Source organism: Umbelopsis ramanniana (assembly GCF_025399195.1).
Source record: "Umbelopsis ramanniana AG unplaced genomic scaffold K450scaffold_72, whole genome shotgun sequence".
NCBI classification, from domain to species: domain Eukaryota; kingdom Fungi; phylum Mucoromycota; class Umbelopsidomycetes; order Umbelopsidales; family Umbelopsidaceae; genus Umbelopsis; species Umbelopsis ramanniana.
The window spans coordinates 79,690-102,857 of NW_026252158.1; the positions used below are offsets into that span (position 1 = coordinate 79,690).

At 44.1% G+C, this 23,168-nt stretch overlaps 11 protein-coding genes across 11 annotated transcripts; 4 read left to right on the forward strand and 7 right to left on the reverse strand.

Moving 5' to 3' along the window:
- Positions 1 to 1,469: 1,469 nt before the first annotated feature.
- On the forward strand, positions 1,470 to 2,173 carry K450DRAFT_258752 (uncharacterized protein). Its single transcript, XM_051591895.1, has one exon. It carries the CDS (start codon positions 1,640 to 1,642, stop codon positions 1,868 to 1,870), a length of 231 nt encoding a protein of 76 aa, XP_051441071.1. The 5' UTR covers positions 1,470 to 1,639; the 3' UTR covers positions 1,871 to 2,173.
- On the reverse strand, positions 2,174 to 4,245 carry K450DRAFT_258753 (uncharacterized protein). Its single transcript, XM_051591896.1, has 4 exons — positions 3,246 to 4,245; positions 3,038 to 3,173; positions 2,858 to 2,941; positions 2,174 to 2,770 (listed from the first exon to the last, which is right to left on the reverse strand). The coding sequence occupies exons 1-4, from the start codon at positions 4,101 to 4,103 to the stop codon at positions 2,478 to 2,480; spliced, it is 1,371 nt and encodes a 456-aa protein (XP_051441072.1). The 5' UTR covers positions 4,104 to 4,245; the 3' UTR covers positions 2,174 to 2,477.
- On the reverse strand, positions 4,246 to 4,873 carry K450DRAFT_258756 (uncharacterized protein). Its single transcript, XM_051591897.1, has one exon. It carries the CDS (start codon positions 4,547 to 4,549, stop codon positions 4,388 to 4,390), a length of 162 nt encoding a protein of 53 aa, XP_051441073.1. The 5' UTR covers positions 4,550 to 4,873; the 3' UTR covers positions 4,246 to 4,387.
- A 223-nt stretch (positions 4,874 to 5,096) lies between these two features.
- K450DRAFT_258757 (uncharacterized protein) lies at positions 5,097 to 8,904 on the forward strand. The gene is made up of 9 exons (XM_051591898.1): positions 5,097 to 5,339; positions 5,411 to 5,781; positions 5,855 to 6,319; positions 6,403 to 6,484; positions 6,548 to 6,684; positions 6,748 to 7,327; positions 7,411 to 8,319; positions 8,391 to 8,648; positions 8,734 to 8,904. The coding sequence occupies exons 1-9, from the start codon at positions 5,259 to 5,261 to the stop codon at positions 8,776 to 8,778; spliced, it is 2,928 nt and encodes a 975-aa protein (XP_051441074.1). The 5' UTR covers positions 5,097 to 5,258; the 3' UTR covers positions 8,779 to 8,904.
- On the reverse strand, positions 8,905 to 10,493 carry K450DRAFT_258762 (uncharacterized protein). Its single transcript, XM_051591899.1, has one exon. The coding sequence runs from the start codon at positions 10,141 to 10,143 to the stop codon at positions 9,031 to 9,033; it is 1,113 nt and encodes a 370-aa protein (XP_051441075.1). The 5' UTR covers positions 10,144 to 10,493; the 3' UTR covers positions 8,905 to 9,030.
- Positions 10,297 to 10,919, reverse strand: K450DRAFT_179888 (uncharacterized protein; the record flags this gene model as incomplete). Its single annotated transcript, XM_051584324.1, has 2 exons — positions 10,297 to 10,476; positions 10,545 to 10,919. 2 exons carry the CDS (start codon positions 10,917 to 10,919, stop codon positions 10,297 to 10,299), a joined length of 555 nt encoding a protein of 184 aa, XP_051441076.1.
- A 143-nt stretch (positions 10,920 to 11,062) lies between these two features.
- K450DRAFT_258770 (uncharacterized protein) lies at positions 11,063 to 16,450 on the forward strand. Its single transcript, XM_051591900.1, has 14 exons — positions 11,063 to 11,311; positions 11,398 to 11,671; positions 11,759 to 12,121; positions 12,207 to 12,312; positions 12,371 to 12,498; positions 12,568 to 12,725; positions 12,790 to 12,919; positions 12,993 to 13,230; positions 13,303 to 14,573; positions 14,648 to 14,851; positions 14,953 to 15,548; positions 15,624 to 15,751; positions 15,833 to 15,891; positions 15,962 to 16,450. Exons 1-14 carry the CDS (start codon positions 11,193 to 11,195, stop codon positions 16,376 to 16,378), a joined length of 4,191 nt encoding a protein of 1,396 aa, XP_051441077.1. The 5' UTR covers positions 11,063 to 11,192; the 3' UTR covers positions 16,379 to 16,450.
- Positions 16,191 to 16,970, forward strand: K450DRAFT_258787 (uncharacterized protein). The gene has a single exon (XM_051591901.1). It carries the CDS (start codon positions 16,472 to 16,474, stop codon positions 16,892 to 16,894), a length of 423 nt encoding a protein of 140 aa, XP_051441078.1. The 5' UTR covers positions 16,191 to 16,471; the 3' UTR covers positions 16,895 to 16,970.
- Positions 16,971 to 17,442: 472 nt separating this feature from the next.
- K450DRAFT_258794 (uncharacterized protein) lies at positions 17,443 to 18,172 on the reverse strand. The gene is made up of 2 exons (XM_051591902.1): positions 17,642 to 18,172; positions 17,443 to 17,570 (listed from the first exon to the last, which is right to left on the reverse strand). The coding sequence occupies exons 1-2, from the start codon at positions 18,126 to 18,128 to the stop codon at positions 17,527 to 17,529; spliced, it is 531 nt and encodes a 176-aa protein (XP_051441079.1). The 5' UTR covers positions 18,129 to 18,172; the 3' UTR covers positions 17,443 to 17,526.
- Positions 18,173 to 18,829: 657 nt separating this feature from the next.
- K450DRAFT_258796 (uncharacterized protein) lies at positions 18,830 to 19,903 on the reverse strand. Its single transcript, XM_051591903.1, has 2 exons — positions 19,501 to 19,903; positions 18,830 to 19,413 (listed from the first exon to the last, which is right to left on the reverse strand). Exons 1-2 carry the CDS (start codon positions 19,729 to 19,731, stop codon positions 18,976 to 18,978), a joined length of 669 nt encoding a protein of 222 aa, XP_051441080.1. The 5' UTR covers positions 19,732 to 19,903; the 3' UTR covers positions 18,830 to 18,975.
- A 1,262-nt stretch (positions 19,904 to 21,165) lies between these two features.
- On the reverse strand, positions 21,166 to 23,168 carry K450DRAFT_258798 (uncharacterized protein). The gene is made up of 5 exons (XM_051591904.1): positions 22,633 to 23,168; positions 22,357 to 22,490; positions 22,123 to 22,285; positions 21,961 to 22,054; positions 21,166 to 21,886 (listed from the first exon to the last, which is right to left on the reverse strand). The coding sequence occupies exons 1-5, from the start codon at positions 22,934 to 22,936 to the stop codon at positions 21,625 to 21,627; spliced, it is 957 nt and encodes a 318-aa protein (XP_051441081.1). The 5' UTR covers positions 22,937 to 23,168; the 3' UTR covers positions 21,166 to 21,624.

Here is a 23,168-nt window from a genome sequence, read left to right on the forward strand (position 1 = left end):
TCGTTCAAAAAAATTTTCACCATTGCCTTGATCGACTCAGGCACTGATAAGTGATGTCATCCATTAAGGTCACGTGGAGATACTCAACTCTGGTCGCCGTAATCGGAGGAACGGTTCTAGCAAGCTTTGGCTCTACCTACCCTACTTGGTAATCAATCACCCGTATCGATCAGTAAAAGAGTTTTGCACCGGCCGAAAACCCGTTTGCTTGCCTGCCCACTGTTTGCTTGAGATCGACTTCGCATTGAAACACCTTGCCTTGTTTGAAAGGATCGCAATACGTTTCAGCAACATAACGAATAGCAAGCCCAAATGTTTCAAAACGTGATGGTCTATGGTATCATTTTTTCTCCCTCCTGCCCTCCAACTGACCCGTCCCCTTTCCCCTCTTGCACGGATCGAATGGAGCATAAGAATTCGTCCGTGTACTGATCTGCCGTACCGCGAACCTCTATGTTCGGTCGGGGGACATCTTACTACCGATCACGGCTACATGGGTAAATCGGGTAAACTGAATAACCCCAGCAAACTTACGATGTCTTCCTGAAACTAAGACAGCTTTTTTTATTTTTATTTTAATTCATTCTGATTGATCAACACTAATTGAGTCCAATCAGGTACTGGCAAAATCCTGAGACAGATTTTTTTAATTGCATGGAGATAGTCTAGAAAAAGTGCGCGCGCGCACCACGCAATGATGAATAAACAGAAGCATTTTACCCGCCTGCGCTCCCCCTGCTCAGATGAATTATGTCAGCCAATAGCCATTTTAGAGCAGTCAGTAATTTTCTTACGACGGTGCTTACTATCATGGACCGATTGGGAGTTTGAAAAGGTGCAAAAAAGTCCTTAGTGCGACAGCCACGTGGAGGCAGACGGGCTCGCTGGGTTGAAAAATTGCAACCCATTGCAGCGAGCGAACCTGGGGACAAACTCCGCTGAACCACTAGTCCCACTTCCTGCCTAATGGCCATGGGACATTTACCCCATGAAAAGCAAGACAATCTTTCTATAAAATTGTAGCAAACCATATTTCCACCACTATAGATGGCAGATGGTGAGTGAGCTCCAATGCCATGTTGGTGAGACGTTGTACGCTCAGCATCAGATTAGGTGGCATAACCCGTACTTGCTTGTTTCGGACCCGACGATGGGTGGCTTCTACAATAAAAAATATCTATTAAAAAGCGAATGTCCCGGGGTACATTTTTCTTCAACCAGACTTTCGACGATGGCCATAATCGTCTGGATGAATGGTGTGCAGAGGGACCCACACGGGTTATTACGTAGAGATCTTTGATCTGATCGGGTATGGTTTTAACCCGTTCCTACTAACAAGTTCAAATTAGTGCTTATAATCCGACTATACTTGCTTCCCCGCGAGGTCCGCCCGCGGGACCTGGGAATTTTCGCAACCTCCCGGGCAACTTGCCTATTTGCAATAATTTGTATATATCTGGATATCTCTTTATGATGGCGTGCATGTCGGTCCTCATTATTTACTTGGGAGATGGAAGCTTTAACTTTTTCCGTTGTCTTATCGCAAGCATCAGGACTTGCCGGCGTTAAGATTACAGGAAGTCCTCTCAACCACCATAATCGGCAATTGGGCAATGGAGTTTGAAACCCCCTCCAGGTTATGATGACCAGCTCAGCTCCCAGCACGCCTTTTTTTTTTGGTTTTTTTTTTTTAAAGTCATGGAGTATTAAAAATTATATTGCCAGCGTTATAACGGGAGCAAGTCAAACTTCATTGGTACCTCACCCAAGATTTTTAGCGGGTTCTACAATCGGTAGATACTTGACGGGGCCGTCCCTGCCTTCAGTTTATCCAGGTCCACCACTATCTACTTCTTCCACCTCCGCTTAGGGTCGCACTGTAGAGGGAAATAACGCATGGTGCTTGTAAAAATTTATACTTGTAGAACATGTTTGTGTTTGCTCTTTTCCAACCCCTCTATGCGTCCCCTTTACCCTTCAGCTTGCCTTGCCCTGAAAGAAAAAAAACCATGATGATCGTGTAGACATGTCGTTAGTATTAGAGACGTCGTCTGGAAAGAGTGGGTGGGGGTCCGACTAGTAGACGTCCAGCTATGTCATATCGAAACTTGAGAATTCAATCAATTTATGGTAATTACTAGTAATCCAGCCAGTTCAGTAGATCCATACTTTAGATCTGCAGGTCGGAGCGGCTCAAATCAAAACACACTAGGTGGTTAATGAAGCTATGCTTCATGGTAACACGTGTAACTAGCAGATAGACAATATACAGTAGCATGAAGGCTTTCCTCTTCGGTGAATAGCGATTTATTTCCCATACACTTACTTCACACATGTTATTAATGGGTAACGAACCGCATGCACATCCGAAAATACTTTAAAGTTCTGTTCTGTGATTATACAAGGAAATTAAACGGAAGAGAAAACAGCAAGAAACGGCATAATGTGCGTATGTGCAATGTGTTGTGAGTGGAGTTCTATTCTTCGTCATCCAGTCGTATAGCGCCAGCTCGCCATCTTGGTACCACTCTACCTCGACCTCGCTTGTATTCAATCCACTGCCAGATACCGTGGGCAACTCTAACCATGGCTTTGAAACAACTTCGTAGTCCATAGGGTGTGTTGACTTCCAAGTAGAGCTCCAAACTGAACGAGGTGACAGCGATCACCGTGTAAAACATCGCCTTGGCCCCAAAGTTTTGGTAAATGACACCTCCTATTAAACTGCCCAAACCAGCACCGATCCCTGCATACATGGCAGCAAGTACACCTTGAAAAGGAGAACGATTTGCACATCAGCCTTCACTATTGTCCCTACCCTGCATTCATATTGTGCAATGCGATTCATCCAACTCACCTTGAGATGTAGCTTGTAAAGACGGCGGCGCTAATTCATCCGCTTGAACTACACCAGCACCCCACAGTGCTGAAAATGCGATGCCTGGGAGAAAATTGCTGAGTTTCGATCAAATAGACTAACAAACATTCGTGGGACTTCTTCCCACCCTTGCCAAAAAGCCAAGTATTTGTCACTTACCATTAAGAAGATGTAAAGCTAGAGCAATCCATGCTGCGCTGGCACCTTTAGGTAAAAGGGTATAGGCGAACACTCTGACAATCGTCAAAACGTGTCCTAGAACGATTAGACTCTTGATCCCGATGGTTCGGATTAACTAAATAGCCATCAGTAAGGTCGGTCGGCGCGACATATTACAAACAATTGAAACTCATCTAACAGGACTTACATCGCGACTGTAAAAGAAGAACAGAAGTTCAGTGGCGGCTCCTACCAACCCAGTCATTCCAGTCAAAGTCGAGCTGGCTTCCAACTCATCTCGCAAAAAGATGAAGAAAAAGCTGACCACCATATTAATGGCAACTCCCATAAGCATCATAGTAATGAAGAACAAAAACACGGGCGGTTGCCTTATTAGTTCCAGGAACGTCGTAGGAGCGGGTTCTATGGAGCTGTAACTGCTGTCGATCGACATGTTGTCTCCACCTGCTGATGATCGCCTTCGAGATGCAGGCGGGTTACTCAAATTGACGGCCTCAATAATACTAGATTCCGTCGCGAATTGCATCAGTCGCTGAATTTCATTTTCTCGAATAGGTAAGAGATCATCTTCGTCGCTCTCTATTTCCTCAGGGTCTTGAACAGAAAATGTGCTGATGACTTTGCGACGAGCCCGAGACCCATCTCCCTCAGGATGCGTTACAACCTCCACAGTATCACTACTAGCCGAAGGACTAGCTCGAAATCCGCTGCTGCGAGAACTGGTTCTTGTCAGGAATGGTTTGGATATCAATTCAACCTTTTCTGCCTTAAAGAAGGTGTTGCCTGCCACCAGGATGAAAAATATAGACGACGTAGCGTACACGTAAAAGATGGCATTCATATCTTGTGTCCAATCCGCAATTGCTCCGACTAGAGAGGATGCAATTCCGAAGGATATGGAACCGAACATTCTCTGTCGGCCTATGATGGATGAAAAAACAATGCCGCCTTTGTCAACCAATTGTTGCCACACCACCGTCACTGGTTCCCTTATACTTACCATACTGGTCCTTATTCTTGCCCAAAATTTTGAGTACACCACCATCAACAAGAGGTCCAACAGGGACGCCAAAGAACGCGAAACACAATGAAGCAGTTCCAGCAAGGGCGATTGTAAGTGTATTTCGAGCCTTCGTGTCTTCAATGTTCTGAACCACCACAGGAATGCCCATGACACTGACAATGGCGATGGTTGCCAAAGTGTGTATGATGCACATTATATACCGATGGGTTTTTGTTTTATCTGCAACCGCCGTCCATAGTGGGCATGCTATGGCTGAAACGAATGGTGCTGAATGCCAAGCCCATTAGTACACACACCGTCGGTAGTCAGTATGTCAAATTTCTTATCTTACCTATAGCTGCTAAAAGACCTATCTGGTCCCGCTTTAGCCCAAGTTGCTCGGAATAAAATAACCCAAGGTATACTGGAGCCGATCCTTGACAAGCAAATAAGAAAGTGTATAAGAGCTTGGCGGGAATGTAGGGCATAGCAAGCTCATTCACTGTTAAGGTTTATGCTGCGAGGGACGTTTTGGGTGGAAGGCGAACGAAGTTACGTGACTGTGAATTGATGCTTCTGCACCACTTTCTATGAAACAGGCTCTGGCCAGCTGGCCCCCGTTGTGAATAACATTATCTGCTTCCGCAGTATTATTTCCCTACTCTAAAAAGAGAGCAGCTGTTTGTTATAGCGATTACTTCACTTTCACGAGAACAGCCCTATTTCATCGGTCGGTGAACGGGTCACGTCAGTGTTACCTCTTTACGGCACGTGGAGTGCATGACTTGAGGTCAACATACCATAAATATCGGTGAATGATTGAAACATAATAATCAAAAAATGTTGAATGGACGACGACGCTTGTTTTATTACCACCGTTGCGAGGAGACTGCAACACAATATACACCTTATTTGCCAAACTTACAAGTTCTCACTTTTGTTTTAATTGATGCTACCTTACGCTTATTCCACTAATGTCATTATGAATCTTTATATTGACTATCTCCTCTACAGTTCAAGGCTGTGCAGGAATATGGATAAAGCAGGGCAAGTTTCGCGGTTGGAAACTGCGTCCTAGCCCACAAATTTCTAGGCGCGGTATTTTTCAAATTTTTGCCAGCCAATTCGCGTCGCGATAATTAACATAGGCGACACGCTTTTCGTAAACTTTGCCACACGTACTTTGGAAGCAATCTCATGCACATACTGTGCGTGGCTGAAAAGCCCAGCGCAGCTAAGCAGATCGCTGGAATTCTATCTCAAGGGAGATTTCAGACTGTAAGTATAGGATACAGTCCTTGGACAAACTGTGAATGTAGTTCAACAATGTAACTTGGCCCCTTTAACAGCGACCGTCACCAGTACAATACATAAAGAATTATGATTTCGACTACAGTCTTAATAACCGCAATGTCACAATAACTATGACCAGCTTAATCGGCCACGTAATGTCTTCCGACTTCCCTGACGAATACCGAGCTTGGCATTCCTGCCCACCTGATACTCTATTTGACGCTCCTGTCATTGATAAAGTTATCGACAAATCCAAGGACATTGCACGAAACTTGAAAAATGAAGTGCGCAATGCCGACACCTTATTTATTTGGACGGATTGCGATCGTGAAGGTGAAGCCATTGGATTTGAGGTTACCGAGATATGTCGCTCAGTCAGACGGAATATCCAAGTGTGGCGAGCTCGATTTTCTGCTATGCAGCCAGTGTATGTACATTCCCCTTCCGTTTTCATAAAATGATCAGACAACTTACAAAACCGGATCATTATTGTTTCCTAGAGATTTGCATAGAGCTGCTCAGCATCCTACAGAGCTGGATATGCGACAAGTGAATGCCGTCAAAGCAAGATCCGAACTAGATTTACGGACGGGAGCTGCCTTCACTCGCTTGATGACAATGAGGATACGAGATAGCTTTTTCAGTGCTGAAGAGAAAAAGCTATTGAGCTACGGTAGCTGTCAGTTCCCAACTCTAGGGTTTGTTGTTGACCGGTACCTTGCTGTTCAAAACTTTGTGCCTGAAAAGTTCTGGAAACTAGATTGCAAGTACACACCATCCTCCCAACCAACACTACAAAGCCGGCACGTCGCACCAACAGCCAACCATCAGCAATTAAATACAACGTTCAACTGGAAAAGGAACCGTCTTTTTGATAGGCGAATGTGTTTTGTTATATACGATAAATGTATGCAGAATCCCATTGCTCTGGTCACTCGCGTTGTCCAAAAGATGACTTCCAAACGGTTAGTTAAAATTATATTCAAGCAAAAGTATAGGAAGGCACCCAAATGATCAAAGTCAAAGCTAATCCTATATATCCTTTTAGAAAGCCATTGCCTCTGACAACTATAGAAATGCAAAAGACAGCATGTCGTGTTCTTCGTATGACTTCAGATCAAATCATGACGGTATGTTTACCTCTCCCCATCTTCTCGGCATTATAACGTTGCACTTAATTTTTTTACTCTCAGGTCGCAGAAGAACTTTATACCAAGGGTTTCATCAGCTATCCGCGTACAGAAACCGATCAGTTTGACGGTAACTTTAACTTCCAAGAGCTCATAGCAAAGCAATCGGATGATCCAGCATGGGGAGTGCACGCACAAGGGTAAAATTTTACGAATGGAAGAATCTGGCCTAACTTTGCGCTGATTTTTCTTCTCTTATCCAGGTTGTTAAACGGTGGATTCGAGACACCGAGATCAGGACGCAATAACGATAAAGCCCATCCTCCCATTCATCCTACTGGTTCAGGAGGCAATTTGACAGGCAATGAACGACGAGTGTATGAATTTATAGCGCGATCGTTCTTAGCTGCATGCTCAAAAGATGCGAAAGGTTCAGAAACCGTTGTAGAAATTGATATTGCCGAGGAAATGTTTGATGCCAAAGGTCTAGTGGTCTTGGAACGAAATTACCTCGATATTTATACATACGACAAATGGGCTGCAGCTCAGATTCCAAACTTTCAACAAAATCAAACGTTTATACCTTCTGTGTTGGACATGGTTGAGTCCACCACAACCGCACCAGAAATGTTGACTGAAGTTGACTTGATTGGTCTCATGGAAAAGAATGAAATTGGCACAGATGCAACCATTCACGAACATATCAAAAAAATTCTCGATCGAGAGTATGTTTTCAAACAAAGACACTACTTCCATCCGTCACCGACTGGAATTGCTCTTGTTCTAGGATATGATGAAATTGGATTCGATCTCAGTTTAACAAAACCTTTCTTAAGGCGTGAGGTAACTACTGCATACAGGCAAACCGTTACTTTCTAGTTCCTCTTCAGTTTGACCTGTTTGACTTAATCTTTCTTGTTGATTAGATGGAGGCGGATCTGAAACGAATATGCAATGGAGAACGCTCGAGGGATAACGTAGTTCAACAGAGCTTAATACGATATCGAGATATCTATACCAAGTCTACGAATGAGTTTGACAAATTAATAGAGTCATTCCGAAGACACGTCGGCAACCGAGGAGGAAATCGTACCACTTCAAATGGAAATCCACCACCGCCTCCAAGCGATGGTGGAAATGGACCTTCCGGCGGTGGTCCTTGGCGACCAGGTGGTGGTGGTGGTGGTGGAGGTAATGGACCCGGATCAGGACCAGGTGGAGGAGGCACATTGCCTTACAGCGGCAGCAATGGCAATCAGACAAACGGCTGGGCGGCTGGAAACATTGACAATCCCAAGTGCAATTGTGGTATTCCAAGTCGAAGAAATACTGCTCAAAAGGATGGACCTAACAAAGGCCGATCATTTTTCCGATGCGGCGACAGTACAAAGGAATGTGGATACTTCGCCTGGGCTGACGAGCCACCGCGAACAACCGGACCTAATTGCGACTGCAATAAACCATCTTTCTCTCGCACTGTGGCTAAAGAGGGCCAAAACCAAGGTCGAACATTCTTCAGCTGTGCCCTTCCACAAGACGATAACAGTCGATGTAATTTCTTTGCTTGGGAGGATGACGGCGCTACCACGTCGTCATCGACTACGTTTAATCATCATCAAGAATCCTCCAGTTCCACCTCAGCACCCATGTGTGGTTGTGGACAGCCAGCTATTCAGCGACGGGTGATCAAGGAAGGTGCAAATAAGGGCAGGCTTTTCTACAAGTGCGCAGCATCGTTTGCAAATGACAATGGAGGTTGTGGGTTTTTCGAGTTTCAAGACGAACCGACATCGCATACTGCATTATCAGCAACTCAAGCTTTAATCATGAATACGGTAAATATTCGAAGTTGTATGGCAATATGACTGCCCCCCCCGCATTAATTCCTATATCCTGTTTTCCTTAGTCCCCTACTACAATGAGAACATATCGAAATGCTCATGAAATGGGAGGTAGTACATCGGAACCCCGTAAGACATGCAGTTGTGGTCTAATAGCGGTATCGAAGAAGATCACCAAAGCCAACAGTGCGAATCGTGGCAAGATGTTTTGGTCTTGTCCAAAAGAGTCGAAATTCTCTCGATGCAATTATTTCGAACTGACAGAAGACACCAATGTACAATCTGCTGTATCTGGAGGCAGTACATGCTTCCAATGTGGAAAGGTACGTGGCTCTTTATGATTGCTTGGTGATATACCGTACAGCAGCTAACACTCTCTCTCCACTTCATCGTTGTTCCTGGTCATAGCCTGGCCATTACGCCTCAGCGTGCCCTAGCTCACGTAGCCGGTAGATGATTGACTGTAGTATACAACTTCAACACCATATCTTTGTAATATAAATCAATTTTAATATAGCCGAGGTCGATCATTTTGGTAACATACAGTATGCACCGTAAAGTATCAGACATAGAAGTACAGTATAAAGGAAGTATTGCCGGCAACAATGATGGACCGCAATGATTAAACGTTTACAAAACGACTTTTTTTTTAAGAAAAAATAAAGAAAAAGAAACACATAAAAAATGTCATATTACAGAAGAAGCTTATTGGTTTCTTAATTCTCTTTCGCTAGCCTTGACTTTGGCTAGGCGTCTCATGAGCGACTGCCGCTCTTTCTGCCATCGTTCTTCCATAGTCTGAATTCGTCTCACTACATCTTCGGTGACAAAGGCTCCTTTGCCAGCAAGCCATCGCTTTGCGAAACCGTATTTCCACAGTACAGAGGAGTCTACCCCTGCACTTTCTAACATCCTCTCCACCTCGGTTTGTCTTGAAAGAGCTTCGTGGCTGTGCTCCTTCAAGAAGGCTATGAGCGCCTCTGGTACAACGCCTTTTTCTGCGTTATCCGACATCAACCATGCGAGAACTTGCTCGCAATTGGGGTTGTATGTAAATGCATAGTGCTCTGATAGAGTACGGGACAAGTGCTGTCGATAGGAGGCATAAATCTCAACGGGATAAACGTTTTGGCAGATTCCAGATAGGATCCATGAGATTGAGACGTGTAATGAAATGATCTTGACTGATCGCTCTGGAGGAGGTGCAAGTGCGGTTATACTGGCAAGACCATTCGCAGTTCGAGAATAGTATGGAGTCAGCACCTTGTCTGTGTGGTATTGCAGTGCTAAGACCACCTCGGAATCTCCGACATAGCGAGTTCGGTCGGGGTCGCCAAGGTCATGAACGGAGGGTAGGAGATAGAGCTTTTCATGAGCCGGATTGTAGGTTTCGTGGAAAAGCATGTTTGCATTTTCTGTTCGATTCATTGTCCTCATTGCTGTCTCGAAGGTCTCTGTGGATTGGTCCAATAGCTGGTGGTGTTTCCATCCACTGAACCACAGTTGTAATGTGCGCAGCATTAAATCGCCTGATGTGGCCAACGTATCTGTAAGATTGAGCATTATATCTTCCCTCGGCCGGAACTCTATAACTCTATTCTTAGCGTCGTAAGAATGTCCATAAAGCTTCAGTGACACGTTACTGCCCTTCTCCCCTAATCGCAAGTTGACATGCTCTTCTTGCGCAATGTGATCCCAAATGGCTCGTTCAGCAATGGCTTTGGAATCTTTGCTAACCCCGCGTATGCGATAGATGTTTTCGATATCCATATGTGAATATATATTTGCCGTTACTTCAGGTGCAATATTGAGTAGCATGATGCGCGGCTAAGATAGAGGACAGGGTTGAGAAATTGGTGATGTAGAAATTTGATGTCTAGGGATTGGTTTATTTTAAATATGTAATGCTGCATCTGAGATAACAAATGCTTGTCAAATTTACAAAGAGCCACGTTGTCTTGCGTCAAGCGCTCAGTCGCATTTGCCATTAGGAGGTCCTTCTAACCAACGCTCAAACACTTTGGAGCAATCGAACTTTGGCTTTCCAAGCTTCTCGTTCACCTCGTTGTGACGATCGCACAGCCACTGGCTCAGTTTCTTGCGACTTCCCACTTGGATTGGATTGGCGGCTACTGACTTTTGGAAATCATCCTGGCGATGGAGAACACAAAAATAAGCAACCATCATCATGATCTTCAATAAACGAAGCTTCTACTCACCTTGCAAAACCAGCATGGGTAATGTTGAGCAAATCCTTCAAAGAACATCTTCATGGAATCCATTTGAGATGGCGCAGGTCGCTCCGGGTAATAAGCAGCCATGGTGTGTAGTAAAGTCCAAGTCGAACTTCCAAGTGCCTCCACGTCTGGAGGGCAATTTTTTCGTTGCCATTCTGCGTTGTCACTTGGTGTAGACACCTTGTCCTCGTGTGCACTGGAAGCAATGGCTTCGCCTTTAGTATTAGATGTTTCTTTTGTCTCGCTCTCCTTAGCTACCGAAGCTGTTTGTTCAGAAGTCTTTGCTGCGGCAGCTTTGCCCAAGCGCTTCCACGTTTTCATGTCTACGCATGTACGACATGGTTTGCCATCCCTCATTGGGATCTTTTGACCAGTGACAGGGTCAATGTAAATGGACAATCCTTCTTTGCCATTATCATGCGGCTTGAGGGTCTCTTTTGACTCTGAAGCGGTTGCTGCGTCGACTGCCATAGAAATACTGGTATTGTTCAAAGAATGCTTTCCTTAGTAATACCGTAGTTTGAACAATCGCCTTTTTGCCTCGGCCGTGACTGTTAACCCGACATTAAACGGCATCATTGGCGAAACCGTTGTCCGATATACTACAACGACGAACCGACTGTATGCTCCATGAACAATACGAAGGCTAACTTGAAAAATGCTCGAGAAGCACTTGGTTCAAAGAAATATGAAGATGCCATAAAGTTTTGCAAGCGAGTATTGGATTGGGAATCTCAAAATTACAACGCGTACGTTCACCTTCTACTTTCCATTAGAGCGAGTCAAAAACAGAACCGAATTCCTCTCCGATCTAACTCTTCTCCTCTCTCCATAGCTACGTCTTCCTTGGAGTTGCTCATAATGGTTTAGACCAAGTGGAAGATGCTGAGAATGCCTACCAAAAGGCGATCGAGATCAATCCAGAGCAGATGCTGGCGTGGCAGGGTCTAGTCAGTTTTTACGAGAAACGTGAACAGTGGTCGAAACTAGCCATCACCTTGGAGAAATTAATCGACACATATCTGTTAGCTGGAGATGGCGTTCGACTTTACGAAAGCATTCAGAAGCTTGTCGATATATACCAGAACAAAGACGCCGATGAGACGAAGGTACGAGAACAATGCTGGTTATAACGGATATTCACAATGCGTCTTTGCCAAATCCTTCTGGGCTGACATGGCGTTTTTCTTCTCTAGTTTGTAAAAGCGCTCTATTACTATTTACCTGGAAGCAAATACTATGATTTATTGACATCAGCGGGCTCGTTACCAAAAGCCAGTACTATCTGGTTGCAAATCCTCGATCTCAAAAGCCGTCAAGAAGAGCAACATATTGAGAAAGAGATCAAGGCACGACGCATGCGAATTAACGCTGGCCCGCCAGCCAAATTACGAGCTCAAGTGGAAGCTGAGATCACGGCCAAATCAGATTTGGGCAACATATTTGAAACGGTCCTCCAAGACGCAGAATCCGATGCCAGTGCCGATGTCACTGCTATCCAGACAAAATACTTTTTGTTCTTGAGAAAACGCATTGTGTCTGAGAAAGATAAGAGCAAGGTATGTGTTTTTATCCATTACGATTCTTTGAGATTTATAACGATATAAATCTCGCTGTGGAGTATCATTAACGCCCGCCCTATAGACCTATCTCAAGCTCTGTAAATTGGCAGAACATTTGTGCGATCACAATGTCGATGTCCAGGAGCCTTATGAGTTTCTGATTGAGAGTAGTAACGTCGAAAGTTATGGTAAGCAACAATCAACGATGTGAATGGATGCTGCCTATCGTCTAACCTTGTGTGGTAGATCTCTATGATCAGACCTTTTGTGAACAATACACGGCCAAGTTTCCTGATACTGGATTGTCTAAGCTTATTCAAGGTCAAAATTTGTATAAAGCTGGTGATGGTGACTCTGCGTTTGACTTTTTCTCGGTAAGTATTCCTCGAGCGTTCGACGATATGTTGTTCACCCGTATGTTCTTTCTTATTCTTTTTTGGCAGGACGGTATTGAGCTGGCGCCAGAGAGCTTATTCGGCTACCAGTGCTTGAGTTGGTTGTACTGCGACTCTAAAGAATACGAAACAGGACTTGAGTATTCCACCAAAGGCAGGGATCTCGTCCTTCAAGATGCAAAGAATTATGGCCGCTTATTGGATAGGTTGGTAATGAATATGAATGATTGTGAACAATGCCCCATATTGACTTGGAACGACATGGAATAGAGTACTTCTCTCTATGGAGCTATGTATGGCTACATGCTATCGCAAAATAGACCCCAAATATTTCCCTGACGCCATGTCACTGTACAAAAAAATAATTGAAAAGTTCCCAGAGAATATTGCGGCTAAGAACGTAAGTGGCTATTTTTTTTCAATTGGATGCTCCACTCTATGCCAAGAGACTAACCCGCCTATGATATGAATAGGGCTATGGATTGATACTGTCTTCTTTGAATCGCCAACAAGATGCACTTGATCAATTCCAATCTATTTTGGAACTTGATGCAACACAGCACTCGGCTAAAGTTGAGATTGGATGGATATATTGTCAGCAGGGCAAATTTGATGAAGCACTGTCACTGGTTGAAGAGGCTATTGAAACGTCGGATGAAGAAAACCCAGAATACTTTTACCGATTGGGCAGAATATACTGGGAGATGGGTGGTGAGTTTAACACGGCGACCTGTCTGTAGGTCAATATCAACTGCAAATGCTAACATTATGGCCGGATATTAGACGAGTATCGAAATGACAAAGAAGGTGCCTATAAGTGCTTTATTCGATCTGTCAAAATCGATCCTCACTTCGGTCCTGCTTTCACCTACCTCGGACACTTTTATCGATTGGTCAGCAAGGATCATGCAAAGGCTATGAAGTGTTATCAAAAGGCTCTCATGCTGGATCCTGCTGACTTAGACGCTGCTCTTCACCTTGTAGACTACCATATTGCCGATAAAGAACTCGATCAAGCCGAAGTCATTCTAACAGACATTACAAATTTACGAACGAGAGCAGGCTGGCCATGGCGACGACTTGGATTTTTACGTATGAAGAAAAACGATTGTCTCAACGCCATTCCTAGTTTTCAAAGCGCTCTACGTGCTGATGCCAATGACGTTCTTAGTTGGGAAGGTTTGGCTGAATCTTACCTAAAAGAAGGACGGTATACAGCTGCTATGAAAGCGTTTGTCCGAGCCAGGGAACTTGCTCCCAGCAATGTATATACAAGCTATCAAGTTGCTGTAGTCAAGCAAAAACTCGGACTTCTGGAGGAGGCCATTGTACAATATTCCGATACTCTTGCCCTCGCAGAAGAACAGCAACAGCCAGTCTATATACCAGCTTTGAAGGGACTTGCAGATGCACACGTACTTCAAGGGAGGGAGAATTTTCAGCAAGGCTTTTATGGACGCGCTGCAGATTCATACAATGCTGCACTCAACGCCTGTTTACGGGGTCTGGAAATTCATCCGATGGAATCCTTTTGGCAGCTTGTGGGCTGTACCTTCACACAATATAGAACGGTCATGAGCTACTCACATTTATTTGCCTTTGAGGATTTGCAACATATCATGCGCCTTCTTTCACCTACTCCTAACGAACTTCTAAAGCTACCAGAAGACACAAGCTCTGATCTCGTGGCTGAATTTTTGTCGTTGCAAATCGATCCCGACTTCACATTACCACGCAAAGAGTGCCTAGATGTACTTTTGTCGTGTGCCACTTTTGCATATAAGCAGGCAATTTATCTGGCAAGCAAGGCAGGATCCGTCTCCCCGTCTTACTGGCATGACCTAGGACTGACATATCATTGGCTAGCTGAGAACAACCTCAACGACATCGTTTACAAAGACCACATGAAACTGTCCCTTCAGTGTATAAAGGTGGCCCTTAAACATGACCAAGAAAATTTCACTTTTTGGAACTCTTTGGGAGTTATTGCATTGAATAACGATGTGAAGATAAGCCAACATGCTTTTATCAAATCCATGGAATATAACTCAAGGGTAAGCGCAGGCTATTTTTGGTTTCTATTTTTGCATATAATTATTTGGACCCAATTTAATATCGTCTGATATAGAGTGCTATCCCTTGGAGTAATTACGGGTACCTCTGCCTCCTACAAAATGATCTCGAGCTTGCATCAGCCGCATTCGATGCTGCTCAGGCGGTAGACCCCGAATGGATTTCATCTTGGATTGGACAGGCATACGTGGCGAATATTTGGGGAAACTCTTCTTCAACGTTGTTTGAGCACGCATTTGACACCAGCAATGGAACGATTGTAAGTATTGCGCATGTGGCTGTTATAGAATTGTATGGCGACGACCAAACGCTAGACTACACAATGATATTAAAATATACTGATTTTCCTTGCTCTGTCAGCTTGATGCAAATTACGGATACGCAAGCTCTGTACTTTCGCAAGTATCACTTCATCCACACTCTTCGGACGCTTCGCTACTGGTGTCACCGGCCTTTGCTTTGCAAAAGCTTACTGAACAAAACCCAGACAATCCTGCCGCTCTCAATGTGTATGGTCTTATTTTGGAGCGACTTCAGCAGTTTGGACAAGCTGCAGAGGCATATGCTGGATCTATCCTTGCGCTTGAAGAATGCATGGAGCGCGACCAAGAGCAGGCTGTCCTTTGTCAAGAGCGAATTTCTAAGGTCCATGCTAACCTTGCTCGAGTTCTGTGTGCTAACGGCGATTTCGAAGGCGCAATCTCAAGCTACACCATTGCTATTGATTCGCTACAGGATGATGGTGCCAAATTATATTGCGAACTCGGAGCTGGAATTTCTTATTACTTCAATAACCAGTTAGAGGAAGCGCTGACTATGTTCGAACAAGCTTTGACCAACGCCGATACACAGAGTGCTGAGATGCGACAGAACGTATCGGTCCTATTAAGTCAAGTTCTTTGGGCTCTGGGAGGAGAAGAGCAACGAGATCTTGCCCAACAGGAACTCTTCAAATGGTAAGTGTAGAACGTTTACTCTATCCGAATATATCGATTTCAATGACCTGGATCTGACCTCGTAATCGCGCTTAGTATCGGAGACAACCCATACCATTTGGCGTCAATATTTGGTCTGTGCGCCATGGGATTGATCCAGGACAACGACACCTTGACGGAGGCCGCTGTCCAAGAGATGATGAAGATACCGTTTGGTAAAGCAGGTACGCAAAAAAAAAGTGTGGTAGAAGGTTATTGAAAAGCATAAAACCTAAGTCTGGTTTAAATTTCTATAACCTGTTTAGGCTTCATAGATAATGAAAACAACGGTGGATGGCTATTGAGTAAATATCATGAATTAAAAGTAAGCGCCACAAACCATGTATGACGGATTCTTTTATCATCCATTGTTAACCTGGGTTTTTTTTTTTCAGGGATCGACGGAAGGTGCGATTCAAGCTCTTGCCAAGTTGGTCCATCAAACGCCAGCAAATGCGTCATTGTGGACAGCCATGGCCGATCAGATGATAGGGAAACGTCACAGCAACGCTCCATATTTGAGCAGCACCATTGCTGTATCCAACACCAGCCTATCTATGCTAGCCGCATCAAGCAGTGCAACGGCGCAAGAAAAATCTCTTGCTTACTATGACTTTGCGCGAGCGTTGATTCAACAACGAGAGCATAACAAAATCCGAAAACGTAAAGCGAAAGAAGCTCCTCCGCCGGATCGGCGACATGATATCATCACCGCAGCTCAGCGCGCTGTGTTCCTAGCGCCATGGGATACGAAGGCTTGGACTTTATTAGGCATTGCCAAGTCATGTATGAGCGAACCGATAGAAACATAGAAATGGTGTACAAAGTCTCCCAATTAAAGAATTATCGATGATGACCTCATTACCACCTACCCTAAAATAATTTAATCTTTGACTTTCCGTTTCATGGTGGTACAAAGAAGTGTGTATATATATATACAGAAGCTGGCAAGTCTCAATTTACTCAACATTCACTACAACACAATGCTTAACAACTCCTCAAAGTCCAACACCCGATCTCGATCTCTCTTCGGTAATAAGAAGTCCGATAGCAAGGTTCAGAACATCCTTTCTAACGGCAACTCAAAGAAGTCCACTCGTTCTCGATCTCTCTTTGGTAATAAGAAGTCAGACAACAAGGTTCACAGCATCCTCCCCAATAACAATTCAAAGACCAACTCAAGGAACCCATTCAAGTCAAACAAAAAGGAGTCCAAGGTCAAGAACCCTCTCAGCTCCAAGAAGAATACCAAGTCCAACAGCTTCACCGACATGTTCAAGAAGGACAAGTCCAAGACCAAGAACAGCTTGTTCTCCAGAAACAAGTAATTGCGTCTTGCTCATTTTATTTTCCGTTAATGAAATCCTCGGGTGCACCAAGTCCCATTTATATATCCTAAATCCTATGTACAGTTATAAAGTGTATAGTTACAGCGCATAAGAAAAAAAAATGTATATTATATATATAAAAGTTTTTACTACTACCCACAATTCCTGCTGCTGAAAGATAAACCTCTATGATTTGTTTCCTTTCTCATTATCATCTTTATCATTGCGTTTGCTGTTTTTGAATGCATTTTCGTAGACTCTCTTGGCGTTGTCTCGGACAATGTGGTATGCGTCGGCTCGCTTGACGCTTTCTGTAAACCGTTCAAAAAAGGCTGCTTGCGTTCCATCCGACCAAGAATCGATGTATCGTTTACTGAGCATATACACCGGGGTAAATGTTTTGATGACTAGTCTCTCCCCTGAAAACGGATTGGTTAGCTGATGTTACAGACCGTATGTATGTCATTTGAAGTTGAGGAAATACGCAAAACCGCTAACTCACCTTCCGACTGAATTTTCTCCAACTGTTCTCCTATGTCCGTTTCATGCACAGACGGACCTTTGCTGGAAAATGTAACACATGATTGTAAATGGCAAGATAGATGTATGTAGGCCCCTCACGCTCATTGTACTCACTCTGAGGACTTCGCTCGATCCATGGCAGTTTTATTCATATCTAAAAGATGTCCATCGTGTGAGTATAACCGCTGCATACTACAACTTCCATCCTGTCTCGCTATGACTTACCGTCAACATGATCTTCACAGTTGGCCTTTCCATCCACTATCACAATAGAAAATCCACGAAGAGGATTCCAGCGTTCCGGCGGCGATGGGGTTTTTTCATCGCTTTCCTTTACCAACTGATTAACTCGCCGTCGAAAGCATACCATTTTGCACGCAGGTTCCTTGCCGTCTTTTCTTGCCTCCTGTTGCTGTTTACACCACTGAAAACACGACTCATCCCATTTGTCGGGTGATTTACCGCTATCGGATCCAGAGGCATTGCGACTTTCAAATATCTCTTTGAGGGTTGCTCGTATCCCTTTGTAGGGTGGAAGCACCTGCGGAGGAGGAGTCGGTTGCGGGAGGTGATCCGGTGGAGTATCCACATTGGGTGGTAACTTGATTTCCGGCTCAGCATCAGGCTCAGGCGGTAAAGGGGATGGCTGAGCCGGAGCAGGCACTTTTGGCACATCCGGTATGGGTCTACTGATGTCGTTGGAAGTCGGCATTGGTTTTCACCTTTGACTAGTTGAATGTAAAAGTTGCACGCTAAACTGGTCCCAGAGCGTGAATTCAATGAAAGATTTTTATGACAAATGTAAGGGGTCAGGAAATTTGAAGCAGTAGCATCGATAACTACTGAGAAGAATAAAACTATTCCTGGCTTGTTTATTTGCTTGACGACGAATGAGTTCACCTATGCGCGGTCAATACCAGCAATGCTGTCAATCATGCCTGTCAGCGTTCTCAACCTCATTTTAATATAGCCAATCATCACAATGACATTTTCCTTTCTTTGAATTCCCCCCCAAACGTGCTATTAGCATCGTGTGTACCGTATCTTCTGTACTCACGTCATTTCCCCACACCATTGGAATACCTGGAATAGACGAGCCTCGGAAGCATGGATGCTCTCTTTGCTGCGCCGCAATTTGCACATCAGCTTGTTTTGGTGGCTATTCCATGGTACATATTTTTGTATGTTGAACGACCAATTTGGCAAAGCCGGCATGAGGTGGATCTCACCGATGGGCAATCATCTACCAAGTGGGCTTGGGGTTGGAGGGTAAGAATGCCTCAGAGTCGGACTGATACTGCCATTTTTGATCGATTGCCATTCCATACTAAGATGTTTGGGCTTTTGCGCGAGACCTTGTTTCTCATGTGCATAGCCCATTAACGATGTGTACAATAAAATCACACAACAACATTGGGAAAATAACATAAGTGGATATAATTTTATTATCGTTTCGGGTTCACTAAAGATTATTAAAGAATGGAAAATAAGCCTGCAGCTGTGGTACAAACCATTTTATGAAAAAGGGGTTGGTAAGGTGTACGGAGAGACGAAACAATTTAGTGAAGAGGAACAGTAGGGAGAGTGAAATAGCTGCTCTCTTTGGTAAGGAGACCACTCAGTGCATTGTACCACGCAATAACGGCGGTGACAACGCCAAATGCACCTCCAGCGACTTGCAAGGGAGTGCTAGCATTGAACTTGGAGGCAGTCAAGAGAATGAAAGTGATGAAGAGGAAGAAGAAGAGAGCAACAAGTCCGCAGTTAGATCGGTGGGAGGCAATAAGCATAATGCCAGTGAAAATGGTCCATCCCAAAAGGTAGATACCAAGGGAGTTTTCCAAGTTTTGGACGGTGGACTTGGCGGTGTAAGCATCGAGGATACCAGCACCAGGAACGAAGATCAAACCGAAGGAGAGCCAGAAACCACCATAGCTGGAGAATGCAGTGGCACCGAAAGTGTTACCAGTCTTGAATTCCCACATACCAGCGAGCAACTGCAGAGTGGATAGAAATAATAACACAGAGTCAACAAACGCGGCCTACAAAAAAAAATCTGTCAAAAATTTTTTGGGTAGCCATACCTGAACAAGACCACCATAGAAGAAGGCAAGACCAACTACGACATTGCTAGGGCCAGTAGCAGCAACACCAGCACCAGCATTATGAAGAGACAAGACAAAGGTAGTCAATGCGAAGCCGCAAAGACCCAATGGACCTGGGTTAGCAATCACCTGCTGAGCAGGAGCGGGAGCAGGAACAGGGCTGGGGTTGGAGTAGTAGGGATGTTCTTGCTTGTTTTCGAGATCAGCCATTGTTTCTTAGGAAAAGTGAAGTGTTGAGAAAAGAGAGAAGAGGTGGGGAGCAATGCTATAATTTGCTGGTCGCGGCCAAAGAGGTGGATTTATTTTTTCTGATCCAAAAACTGGGACTCGCAGACTAATTTATACTTTTGAGATCTGTAGTGAGGACAGAAAAACGCCAAAGTGAGAAAAAGCATGTTTGTTTGATGCTTTGCTCCAAAAATATGTACCCAGTCACGTTCGGTAGCCTTCTTTGCACCATCGACTGCATGGATATGGGCAGGGGGCGAGGGCATTGGCACCATTTTGACACAGGGCGTAGCTGGCCTGACTGACCGTAGGGAGACACAAGGTTGCCTTACCCTTTTTAACGAAAAACAAAAAACTCAGGCCATTCGCACCAGCTCCTTTTCAAAGAGAATTTCCCAAAAGATCCCTAGCTAGGATACGACTGCCCTGTAACTAGCTGGACAGCTCATTCCTTTGTTTTGAGAGTCAGTCGGCATAATTCCTTACATCTCTCATACGAACCGCTTTGAATAAAAGCCTCTCACCACAGCCTAATTCATCTCCTTTCCTCTGAGGCAGCATACCCCTGCTGAATATGTTTGGAAAAAAAAAAAAAAAGAGTTAACCAATAAGACCAGATTCGTGAGATTGCCTAGCTACAGGACATTGGAAAGGAGGTACCTTTAAATTGAAAAGATGGAGAACTGGTTGAGTAGCCATACCAAGTGGCTTTACCACGGTTCGGTTGGCGTGTGTAAAAAAAAAACTGGGAGAGATACCTTTGCCATGATACTGAGGATCACCTTCCCCCCTGAGGCAAAAAATTTCTGTTATGGCATAAATGGCGTGAACAGCACATTTCATGCCCTAGAACATTCCCTTGCCATTGGTAACCGTGATTTAGGGGAACACCCCACAGTTTTGTGTTTTTTGATTTGTCCGGAACGGTACTTCAGCTCTGTGCCATATTTCCAAGAATCTGTGCGTACTTACAGAGAGCTAGTGTAAGGTTGCATGGTTTAGTCTCAACCATTGGCCGAGCCGCATTAATTTTTGGGATGTTTTTGGCTGGGATCAACATTTGCTGCTATTTTTGATTTCACCTTATTTCTGTCTGTCACATTGGTTGCTGAACATGCTTCGTTTCATTTTGAGCCTCATTAGCTAGAGGTTAGCTGGCTTTGAGAAGCGTTTGCTATTTTCACACACAGTGGGGTCAGGATCAGTGCTTCGACTACGGCATGCAAACAGTTGGAGAGTATCCACACCTAAAGGATCTGCATGCATGCACATCGCGTGTTTCAGTGATAATCGACGCAGGCTGGATTGGTGCAACCAATACCGAATTAATGAAGGCTTCATGTCAATTTAAGCTGACGTCTTATCCACGGCCGTTAGTAAAACCTACGCTGAGTATTTTTTCGACATGCACAGACATTATTATAAAAAAAATCAAAACTATTTCTTTTAAGTATTTGTCTCGCAAAAAATAAAATAAATAACTGAACTGTAAAGCATAAAACAGTGTATTGGTATGTACATGAAATTAAAAATCAACTAGAAAATAACAGCTCTGATTACCAGCAAAGCCCTCCATTAAATTGATGGCAATCTAATCCATATTGCCAAATGTCTATTTGTTGCATTGCCCATTTGTCCTCGTCATTCAGATACACCTTCTCCTTGCGCATGATCTCTCCCATATCTATGTTTGTATTATTTGTATGTCGTTCTGGGGTCTGTTCCCAGATATTAGGATGGTCTTGATGACAGGCAAACGTGTCTTTGATGTATTGTACCTCTAGATCGAGGGTCCATACTGCTGTACAGACAAATTCAATGTCAACCCTGGTGGCAAAGATAAAATGAACGTCGGAGTCAGTACCAAAAACCTTATCAGATAACGTTGTACAATACATACCATGCCACTCCGCCTGTCTCTCGATATCCTCTGACGTGCTTCCATGTGTCTCTATGAGCCAGTGTAAAATCACCAGCTTGATCAGCGACTTGCAAGATATTGTCCAAATTCACTTCAATAGGACCATCCGATCTGAAATTTCCCCAGTCTTGCGGCTTAGGTACGCAGGCATTGTACAAAGTGTCATCGTCTGGGTATACTGGAAGTCTCACGATGGAAGGTGGCAAGTCGTCGTGTCTAGGAAGGGAACTAAGAGTTAGTACGGTCTTGTCTTTCGCCCAGCCAGTTCAAAAACACCCAGGGTGACTTACATATTATGACGGTCCTGATGCTGCAGATAAATGGTTCCCTTCTGGAAGAAATGTGACTTGATTGCATTGTGGAAATTGAGGGACCATATATCGTCTGTGTTGAAGGTTAGATCTTCTGGAACAACAGAACATTGTTCCTCGAGCAAAATGAAACTAACTAACCTTGATTCGTACAAACGACATACTCTCCGCGGGCAAAACGAATGCCAAGATTTTTGCCTTCAAACTCGTGCAACGGGGCATTTCCTACATTAGGAATGACGTTGTGCAGTGCTTTTGGCACCGCGATAATTCGGTAGGTGAGATAATTAGAGCGGCGAAAACGCTAGACAGAATATCAAGAAAAGTTAACCCCAAAGTTGGATTTTTGGTTAAACAACAAGAAAACTCAGGTACCAAAACATCATAAACCCGCCGGGTGCCTTCTGGAGGATTCCATTCTATGATCAACAACTCGATGTTCTCCTTTGTATGCTCAGCAAGTAAATAGGCACTGTTGATAAAGTTTTGAAACCGGTGGAATTGATTCCCTAGCCGAAAGAAAAAGGTCAAAATCGAGAAAAACAACGTGAGGTTTTAGAATTGCCAAATATGACAATGGGCTTTTCCTCTTCGCTTTAGCCGCCGCTGCTACAGCAAGCTCCAATATAGCTAAATAAAATATACACTTACCAGCATAGTCATCCATCCGAGTCACAATGACAATTGAGAGATAAGCAGACGGCTCTGATCCCCCGTCCAGGCATTTCTCCCATTGCTGTTTTGATAATGTGAGGTTATCACGAGTGGCGGTATTCCATGTACAAGCCGGTATAGCTTCCTCGACAGGTTGGTGCAGCAGATTGTCTACAGCATCCATATCGGATTGCATAGATGAAGACGCTGATCTAGGTGACCGAGTTGCATACAGTAGAAGTAACGATACCATCGCCGACATAAAGACGATGAGCATAACTACTACTTTCTGCATCGGCATGATGTAAAGTAGGAAGAACCAATTGGAATTTACTTGCTCGAAACCAAACTGGAGAAAATACAAGAAAAAATGGGCTATATTCTAAACTCCGGTTCGATACCCATCCATGATATCTGTTTTTTTTTTTTTTTTTTTTTTTCCATTATTCGATACGATTCATTCGGGTCCAAACATATTCTTGAGCAATGGTAGTGAGGGCTAATCTCAAAACCTTGGCCAATTTCTCCTCCAC